Source organism: Rhipicephalus sanguineus, chromosome 3 (genome assembly GCF_013339695.2).
Source record: "Rhipicephalus sanguineus isolate Rsan-2018 chromosome 3, BIME_Rsan_1.4, whole genome shotgun sequence".
NCBI classification, from domain to species: domain Eukaryota; kingdom Metazoa; phylum Arthropoda; class Arachnida; order Ixodida; family Ixodidae; genus Rhipicephalus; species Rhipicephalus sanguineus.
Genome location: NC_051178.1, coordinates 118,904,150 through 118,914,472, shown reverse-complemented (window position 1 = coordinate 118,914,472; position 10,323 = coordinate 118,904,150). Strand labels below are relative to the sequence as shown.

Below are 10,323 nucleotides of genomic sequence, written 5' to 3'. Positions count from 1 at the left end.
GGGGTGGACGAGGATTGAACTTAGAAGAGTGTGGGTGTAGGCCAGTTGGTGATACATTAGGAAAAGTAAGAGACACCACGTAGAAGTCGAGGAACGAGTTGCATTTTCCCTTGGTGCCGATAATACCATGTTAGACCATGCCCCCATTGTGTTAACTTGGATATAAAACCGGAAGAGCTTCTTTGATATGGTACACCTGCACAAGACAAGCGTCTCCGTATCCCTAAATCTACTATGTGTAGTTTAGCTGTTGGAAAGTGGGACACTATGGCTTTCTTTTTTTTTTTATATGGCACTGCATTCACCTTACCGCGCTGTACTGGTGCGGTCGTTTCAGGCCAGCCTGATAAAGCAAATAAAGCAAAAAAAAAGGAAAGAAGACGGTAGTTCTCTTCGCTAACCTCGTAACGCCGCACTACAGTTTTCTTACGCAACATTTTTTCCCCCTTCAAACCACCGTCAGGGATCTTGAAAGAGGCCGATCGAATGTGTCACAACTGTAGCGTTGCAATACAAAAACAACAATGGCAGCCAAAGATCGGAGCGTGGGTGGCGGGAAATCGCGGCGCGAAGGACCAAGAAGTTTCCTGTGGGTCACTCAGGAGTGCAGGTCGGATGACGCGGACCTATACACGAAACAAGAAATGGTTTCGTCGCCATTGCTTGTCCGTGCAAGCAGTATCACGCGTGCACACCCACGTTCTACATCCACTCACCAGATGCTGAGAGACGCGGGAAAAAGCCGATGCCACGTGCCTGAACTTAAAATAAAGCCACGAAGAGAACATTCGCAACGTCTCCGACACAAATGGAAATCGAGAGAGAGAAAAAAAAAACTAAAAAGAAAGAAAACAACAACGGCGAGCTCCTTTCGGCGCCCGCGTTTCGCCTGTTTCTTTTAAAGAACGTTCTCTATTGCCATCGAAATAGCGAAGACTCCCGAACGCGCAATGCGTCTTCGTCGTGTTTGCGCGGGCAGACATCACGTATCGTCTCTATTCCCGTCATTTTAATGCCCCTTTTCCTACTCCCCTCTTTCCTGAGCGTTATAGCCAACTGGACGAACTGTTGTTCCGCTAAATATATATTGTCTGCATTTGATCTCGTATCCTTGTCCTCCTCCTTTTCTCTCCGTTTTGTTTTATTAGCCTTCGTTGAAGCTAACTGTCTGCATCATTGGAGGCGTAGTCGGCAACGGATTCACAGTGCTCTATAGCTTCACGGTGGGCGTTAGTCATACCGCATTACTCTAACGTTCAGCGCATCGCCGCTGTTCCGCCGCCATGTCGTTGTCGTTCTGGGCAATTCCGCTCTTCTTTCCATCTTCCACTCCCCTTTTCTCTTCCTCGAAGTGTAGGGTAGCAAACCAGGCATTTTCATTTCCTTTAACCTCCCTGCGTTTTCCTCACTTCTATATACATACATATATATATATATATATATATATATATATATATATATATATATATATATATATATATATATATATATATATATATATATATATATATATATATGTGTATGTGTGTGTGTGTGTGTGTGTGTGTGTGTGTGTGTGTGTGTGTGTGTGTGTGTGTGTGTGTGACGCTATGAATGAGAGACGTGCCGTGGCTCATACGCCATACTTTTATTCCATTCCCGCGCCCTTCTTCCTCGTCAGCTTCTACCTGACTGGCTTCATGCGTCACATTATTCCCTCTCCTCCCGAAAGAATGCGAGAGTTACTAGTCAAGAAGGAGACTCACATAGGGGGAAAAATGTCCAAACATGCAGATAGTTCCATGTCCCAATAGATGTCCCTAAACTCGCAGAAAAAATATTCAGAGTGGGCAGCAGTCCGGTTATATCTAGGAGAGCTCTGGTGGTCGAGGCTGGCTGTTGCGCATTAGATGACATAAGCATGTTCTGCACATGGACACTGATAACACAGCTTGATCTCGTGTGAGAAACGAACGGTGGGGCACCTTGTAGCATCGGCACATCGGGTGTCGTGTGCGTTGCATTCTTTGCCGTGACTGGTACCCATGCAGTGCGTGCAGTTTGCGTGTTTGTTGACCGAGGTTGATGGGGCGATGACCGTTTCCCTCCGGAATAGAAGGCGTGGTTTGGCGTCTTTGTCGTCGTTTTGTGCGCTTTTGTCTCAGTCGCTTTGGTCGTAGGCTGAATCGTGATCTCTGCTGGAGAACACTTGCTTGACTATCCCTCTTGCGAAAATGTCTTGCATGTGATGTCTTGTTTGTCTTGACACCTTGAATTTGTCGTCGCTTCAGTTGACTCGCTTGTAAACGTCTTCCTTTAATCCGTGAGTGTTGTTTCGATGTCTTTAGTTGTCCTTGTCGGACAACATGTCGCTTAACATGGCCGATTTGCTTGGACTTGTCTCGTTGATGTTGCGGCCGATGTTGCGGATGTGGTATTCTTTTCAGAACATGACTTTCCTTTTCGTCGTGGGTTAATGCAGTATTCAATGGGTCGTTGGTGCACAAAGGGCTAATGCTTGGCGTGTCGGGCATTGATGGTGGTATGTCAGAATTATTAGAAAGCTTTTCACAGGGTTCTACGACGCCTTTCACTACGAATGCTTCTGGCAGTTGGCAGCGTGCGAGGTTCGATGCACCTGAGCCTTCGGGATTGCTTCGACTCTCGCGTATGTGGGTGCTGATCAATCGTGAGGGTGACTCAACATTGCTTCTCCTTTCAAGTGGGTGAGCATTAGACGACGATACCGCAGCAGAGATGTCTCGGTTAGGTTCCGGTTGCGAATGCTGGTAACACTGCGTAAGTGTTGAATTAAAACCTTGTGGCGAAAGACACCTCTTGGACTCGTCCTGGCGTGACTGGGTATTTTCCCGATGCGTCAGCTCCTCCATCCTAACCTCAGCGTGCTTGTGAGGCGGGCAGTGGACATTATGAGCAATCGAAAAGCCAAGTGACGGAAAACCAGGTGGCGGGCCACGGATGCGAGGTGAGGAACCACGTGCATCGGATAGGTCAGTAACACCTCGAGTGCTATAATGCTGTGACGGCTGAGAAAAGGCCGATTTCTCTGCACATGGGAAACCTGGTGGAAAGCTGGGTCTTTGAGGTAAAGGACCTGGATGTCTTTTAGTGAAGGAATGCTTTAACTTGTTGCTTGGAAATTCAAAGGTCGTGCTCGTCGTCGTTTGACTATGATGGTAGCTACGAAGGGAATGCTTGTTACTGCGACGACAGAGTTGAAATGTCCTGAGTTGGTGGGTAATAGGCGAGTCTTCATGGTATCCTTTAAAGCGAACGATCATTTCTTCTTTGATTTTCTTCCAAGATTCTTCGTTCTGAAAGATGTGTGTGAGGTAAAATTTGAAAGCCTCACCGGTGACGTAGTCGTTAAAGTTGGCGACCATGTCCCGTTCCGACCATGATGCAGCGGAAGCGTGGCGTTCGAAGAGGTTGAACCAATCCTCCACGGGTCTATCGTCCGCTGATCCGGCGTACTTGGGGATGTCAAGGTCCACCGATGATGCCGCCATGAAGCTGGTCACTGTATGCTGCTAGGACGTGCTTCGTTGGTCCATGTATAGTCACGGCGTCTTGTTCAGAACTTCGTCGATGATGCGTGGGCGATGAAGTGGCTGCCAGGTCTTCATCCTGTCGACTTGTGTGACGCTATGAATGAGAGACGTGCCGTGGCTCATACGCCATACTTTTATTCCATTCCCGCGCCCTTCTTCCTCGTCAGCTTCTACCTGACTGGCTTCATGCGTCACACACACACACACACACACACACACACACACACACACACTATATATATATATATATGTATATATATATATATATATATATATATATATATATATATATACATATGTACATATATATATATATATATATATATATATATGTACATATATATATATGTACATATATATATATATATATATATATATATATATATATATATTATATATATATATATATATATATATATATATCTGACTAGAGGTATTTGTTGTTTAATCGTGACCACAAAATTGAGACTACAACGTCAAATGATGAAGAGTAGGCGTGAAGAAACTTAGCGAGACTACGTTCACCGCTTCTGGGAAATCTGGGTCAATTAAATAAGAAAAAAAAATGAGGAATAAGCTGGCGCTGTCCTCGGAAAGTGAGTACAGGAGAGAGACTATATGTAGGCAGGGAAACAGAAGCGCAATCGCAACCTTCTATGGGGATCATGTTGCACGAGCGGAGAAACGTTCGTCGGCGAGACCTTGAGGTCGCTGCAACGCAATGCCCGTTTAAAAACGGAGCATCTTCGGAAGCCTATCTATTTGGATGTGGCTGCGCTTTGAGCGAGAAACGCGGTGACTTGAAATCGGAACCCGACCTGTAGTATAGAGGTGCGCAGCATTCGTGGTGTACTGGAAGCTCTACGCTCGCGTTCATTGGACACTGGTGCGTCGAAAGGACAAGAGGGATCTGAATCCGATCTACGGAGGTATATTCGTAAAGGTCCTGGCGTGTACGGGTGTACATGTTGTGAAATGTGAGGAGGGCACCTTGCGTCTAAACAGGCGGAGTAACAACGAAAGTCATCAAAGGCAGAATAAAATAAAACGAAGGGAATAAAAGGGGACGAGAAGAGACAAAAATATATGATCCGCATATCGCGGGATCCGAGTCTGAGACGGCGGCGACAGAATGCGGCCAAAAACGGGAGCAAGGAAAAGAAAGCGTGGGGGAAGGGGAGGGTTTGCTGGCGAGTCAGACAAATGGACACCACGCGTCGACATCTCGGCCGCCGTTTCTCGCTCTAGAATCTCTCTTCAATTTCTCTCTCTCTTTCCCGTCGCGAAAATGTTTAGTCCATTAGGAGATTGAATGCTCTGGCTGGCGCGGCTGTCCGAGTCTTTCTCCTATCCATTCGGACTTTTTTTAGCTGTTCGGAGACAGGACCCGATCTTGGCGCTGTTTTGAGGCCACATAACGAGACGTTGTGATGCCCGTCGTTGAATGCAAAGCGGCGCGCCGCAGACGAAGAGGGAAACAGTGTTGGGGTGTTCTCCGGCCAGCGTCGGCCGGCAACGTTGTTCGCGCGACGCACGCTCGACTGAGTCGTGGTCGTTCTCGAGGCCGAGGACCGCGCGTTGTCTGTCTGCAGGTGGGATGTGAAACTTGCAGTCGATGAATTGAGGGACGTGACTTGGGAGCTAAGGCGTTTGATCGTTCCGCCTGGTGGCCCTCAGACGGCGGCGGGGCAGCCCGTTTCGATCCTAGAAACGGGAACTAAATCGAGAGGAGACGGTCGTCGAAGCAATAACACGTGCGTCCTACGATCGAATTCTGCTGCAGCTGCTTAAGCTGAACTCCGCATCTGATTGGTGGCCAAGCAGGCACTACGATGGGCATGATGCTGCATAGCGCAACAGACATGAAACAAGACGAAGATGACGCGTTTCTGTTGTGTCACATCTCTTTTTCAGTCATTTTAAATTATCGTCGTCATCATCATCATCATCATCGTCAGCACCAGCAGTAGCAGCAGCAGCAGCCTGTCTTACGTTTTCACTGCAGACGAAGGCCCAGCTCTCCCATTGACCTCCAAGCCGCCCTGTCCTGCGCGAACTGATTCCATTTTATGCCTCCAAATCTTCATTTCGTCGCTCCACCTAAGCCTATGCCGTCCTTGGCCGCGCTTCTCTCATCTCTTGGTATCAATTCCAACGTTCTAACTGACCATCTGTTAGATGTCCTTCTCATGACGTGAGCTGTCCAGGTTCATTTTTTTAAAATTAAATTTACTAGGATATCGGCTACCCCTGTTTGTTCACTGATCCTCACCGCTGTCGTCATATCTCTTGCAGTTACGCATATAATTTTTCGGTAGTGTGACATAAATCTTCCTTCCGGAATGGCACCGGATCACCCAATCATGAGTGATGAATATTGAGCGAACTACATTGAAAATGTGCACTGCGATTGTATGTGTGCTCTGTTAAAACTAGAACTTTGCAACTTACCATATACAGGACTGTATATATGTACATATATTCTTTTTGTTTCCTAATTGTTTAAAAAATTTTTATCCTAAGAACCAAAAAGAAAATGGTAGCCGTCGCCAAAGAATGGCGACAACAACTCCTTAATTTCTTTTTTTTTTATTTCAATTTAAATAATAGAAAAAAGATGCCGCATAATCATATGATAGCAGTATTCCCGTTATGCATACCACTGAATGCACCAGAGTGTCCGCACGTCGCGCAAGACCATTCCATCCTAGAACCGCAGAAGTCCGCGAACAGGTCCGGTTACAGTAGCTGTGCCTACTGATGATGCATGGACAGCAGTGTAGAACTGAGTATGCCATGATCGTGTACGAAATTATGTTCAGCTCTGCGCAAAGTGCGAAGGAGAAAAGAAAGAGAGTCAGAAGAAATGTTATAACCACAAAGAGCACGCAATTCGTATGAAAAAATCAGACGGAAAATGAAGAAGTTCTAGGCGTTCGCACCGGTCATTTCTTTTAGAGGAACGCTAAAGCGCTTCCATTGCTTAGAGATCGCTTCAAGATTTGCGTTTTATACACGTTCGCGAGCGTTCCGTCGTCGTTTCTTTGTTGCCTACGTGTCACCTGAGCTTGTACCTACATATCAGCGACATTGACATAAACCTGTAGTCAGCGCTTCTGGGTGTCCCTGTCATTCGTACTTCATCTATGTCTGCGCAGTTAAAAAAAGAAAGAAACATGGTTTAGCAGTTAACCCGTTGTTGTACACTGTCGGGTCTTGGGACACTGGACGAGACCGTCCTCAGCACAGAAGGCATTGAGAGCGTTGTTGCTTTTCTTGTAAACAACTGGTCTCAGTAAGCAGTGTCGTGTATCGTATTTTTCTCTCCTTTTCCCCTCTTTCCTTCTTTTTTTACTCTTCTTTCCTTTATTGTAACCTCTGTTTTATATCGTCTTTTATCCGCTTTACCCCTTTTCCCATCACAGGGTAGCCAGCCGGTCTGAGAACTGGCTAACCTCCCTGTCCTTCCTTCTATTTCTTCTGTCATCTCCTCCTGTCGCAAACAATAGCCCTTGACCTCTCGCATCTCATCGCAGGGCTGACGGTGAACGGTCACGTGCTACTGGACTTCCACCAGAATCCCGACCGGCCGACGCACCGACTACGCGTGGTGTCGGCCTCACTGTGGCTCTACGTGCGCAGCCGCGGCTCCTCTTCTCCGTCGGCCAGCAACCGGACGGCCACCCTGTACGTCTTCCGGGTGGCCGAGTCCAACAGCACCAGCGCCCCGCTCAGCGGAGGCATGGACTTGCTGGCCGCAGTCGAGGTGGACGCCAGCTCCGCCTCGCACGGTTGGAGGCGCGTCGACCTGCGCGCTGCCGTCCAGCACTGGTTCGCCCCAGCGTCGGGCCACCACGGACACAACGCGCGCAAGAAGCTCACGCTGCTCGTCGATTGCGTGGGTTGCGGGCCTGCTGGCATACAGGTGAGTGCGTGATGGATCCAAGTTTGAGCTTCCTCCGACTGTTTTCGCGGATTTCACCGAGCCCCCGCCGCGCTGGTCCAGTGGTTATGGTGCTCGACGGCCGACCCGAAGGTCGCGGTATCGAATCCCGGCCTCGGTGGTCGCATTTCGGTGCAGGCGGAATGCGAGAGGCCCGTGTGCTTAGTTTTAGGCGCACGTTAAGGAAACCCAGGTGGTCGAAATTTCCGGAGCCCTCCACTACGGCGTCCCTCATCATCATATCGTATTTTTCGGCAGTAAAACCCCAACAGTTATTGTTGTTCCAGCCAACGAAATGAAGAGCCGCTCTAAATATTGACGCTCCTCGACTACTACTGCAATGAAGAGTTGCTTGAAGACAGCCTACACAAACAGCTTCCTGCACAAGATACATCGATCCAACTCCCCGGAATGCCATTGTGGTCAAGCAGAAGAAAATGTTCGCCATATTCTTTTGGAGTGCGTTAAATACGCGAATGAAAGAGAAAAATTAAAGAAAAAATTAGCAAGTTTGGACAGACGGCCCCTCACATTAAAGAAATTACTTGGACCATGGCCTGAGATGCATCTTCATAAAAAGGCGAACATGTTCCTGACAGATTTTTTAGTGGAGACCGGACTGGATAAGCGCCTGTGATAGACAGCCAGGGATTGATTTATATGAAAGGTGTTAGTGCATATACTGATAGTAGAAAAGGAAGGTGTGCGGGTGAACAGTTTATGACAGTGTGAACTGCTGCAAGCAAACTGTGTATTGGCATGATATTTGAAGTGGTTTCAGTGTGCGGATTGTTCATGTTTAGGTACCGTTCAGTATTATTCTTTCTTTTTTTCGCTGCATAACTTCGTGATATGGAGTAGCCGAGGCAATATGGACCTCAACCTCTCCACAGCAAAACAGTTAGAACAGAACAAAACAGAACAGAACAGACACCTATTTGCTCCAGTTCTTTAGGGTGTAGGCCCTAAAGGCGATAGTTTAGCGATCACCAAGCCACGTTACGTACGGCGACTTGGTCGGCTGAGAGACAGCGTTTTTGTTCGCATGGTGTAAGATTAGATTGAGGACAGTGTCTCATAACGTGTAGGGACAGCTCAGTGCAGAAATTTTACCAGATCGGTTGCCAAGTTCTGCGGCCATATTCTAGATTGATCGCTGTTGAAAAACCCTTTCACACAGTGCCGTTGAGTCCAGCGTGATGGCACATTTTGACCGCTGGCTCATTCCTGAAATGTGCGCAGAGCGATGCATCCCAAAGGTGATCGACCAAGTAGACTAATCGTGATTATGCTTTTGAGGTCGCGACTGCTACAGCGGAACACTGGCGCCGTGTTCAGTAACGATACGGTTTCTAAACAGCTCCCTTTGACAACACGCAACTGGTCGCCGCCCCGTGGCGATGACGTCACCTAAGCGCCGACCAATACCGTGTTGGCGAAGCGTACTCTGCAGAAACTGAATCGTTAAAGAACACAGCCCCATTTTAGAACCTATAATTAACAGTAGCGTGAATTCTGCGAGAACGCTAACTCTCTTCAACGCAACGACCCCCCCCGCGATGACGTCAGAGTGAGCAATCCATAGGACGGTTCAAAAAGAGCTTATCTTGGTGCGCATTGGTGAACTGACAGTTTGCGCATTTATGCAGTTCGAATCTATAGCGAGATATTGTGTAGCGCATTGCCCACGTGCACCAACTCCTGAAACGTACGCTCGCTTGTCGCAGGTGGCGCAGTTCGAGCGGCGGCAGCGGCGGCGTCCTTTCCTGGCCGTGGCCACCGAGGCATTGGTGTCGCGGCGGCGCGGCCGGCGGTTCACCATCACGTGCGGCGAAGGGGTGACGCAGTGCTGCAAGCAGTCGCTGTACGTGAGCTTCGAGGACCTCGGCTGGGACGACTGGATCATCGCGCCCAAGGGCTACTTCGCCAACTACTGCATGGGCGAGTGCGCGGGCCGGCCGCGGACGCCCGACATGTTCCGCTACTTCCACGCGCACGTGCTCGAGGAGTACCGGCTGCGAAACCCGTACGCCTCCGTGTCGCCCTGCTGCGCGCCCACCAAGCTGTCGCCCATGTCGCTCATCTACTTCGACCGAGACCACAACATCATCAAGTCGGACCTGCCCAAGATGATCGTCGAAGAGTGCGGCTGCACGTAGCGCTCGCCTGCGTAGGACTCCAAGAAATTCTTTCACGTCTCCTTCCCTACCACCCCCACCGCGACGACCCCCTCCACGCTCGGCCCTCGTGTGGACGGCTCGCTTGCACCCCCCGACTCCCCCACGACCCCTTGTGTCCCGGATTCTGTGATACGCAGCGGATGTCTCCTCTTCCTTCTCGCCCTCCTTCCTCAGCAGGAGAAGGTGGAGAGGGGCGCTCGCTACGGTGCGTTCTTCTAGTCAGTCGTCCCCGCCACCGCCACCGCCAGGCAGCGCTCTCCTCCCACCCACTTCAAGGGTGCCGCCGGACGACGAACACGCTCTATGTTGTCCTCGGTGCGGTGCTCTCAACGTTGAGTGACTACCGTCGTGCCCAGACGGACGGTTGCATCCGCCGTCTCCCGCTGAGCGCCGACGACTTGGCGGCGAGCCAGCCAGTTCGTCGCGGTGTTTGTTGTCCGCAATATTGTGAGTGAGTGTTATGAGGCACGCAGACTTTCACGACGTGCGGCCTCGCTGTGTGTGTTCGGGGCCTCCGTGTCCCCCAAAGGTTGTGCTCGCGAACGAGGTCCCAACGGGGTCCGCATCACGTGACCCCGCGTGCTGACGCGCGCGGGTTGCCCAAAACATGTTTTAGACGACGGTTACGTCTGTTCGCGTTCGCTCTTTC

The 10,323-nt window shown here is 49.5% G+C and overlaps 1 protein-coding gene across 1 annotated transcript; it reads left to right on the top strand.

Annotated features, from left to right (window-relative positions):
- Positions 1-7,053: 7,053 nt before the first annotated feature.
- Positions 7,054-9,704, top strand: LOC119387008 (inhibin beta chain; the record flags this gene model as incomplete). Its single annotated transcript, XM_049414105.1, has 2 exons — positions 7,054-7,476; positions 9,144-9,704. Coding segments are annotated over 2 exons (933 nt in total), but the record flags the coding sequence as incomplete, so codon positions are not given.
- Between the last annotated feature and the right edge of the window lie 619 nt (positions 9,705-10,323).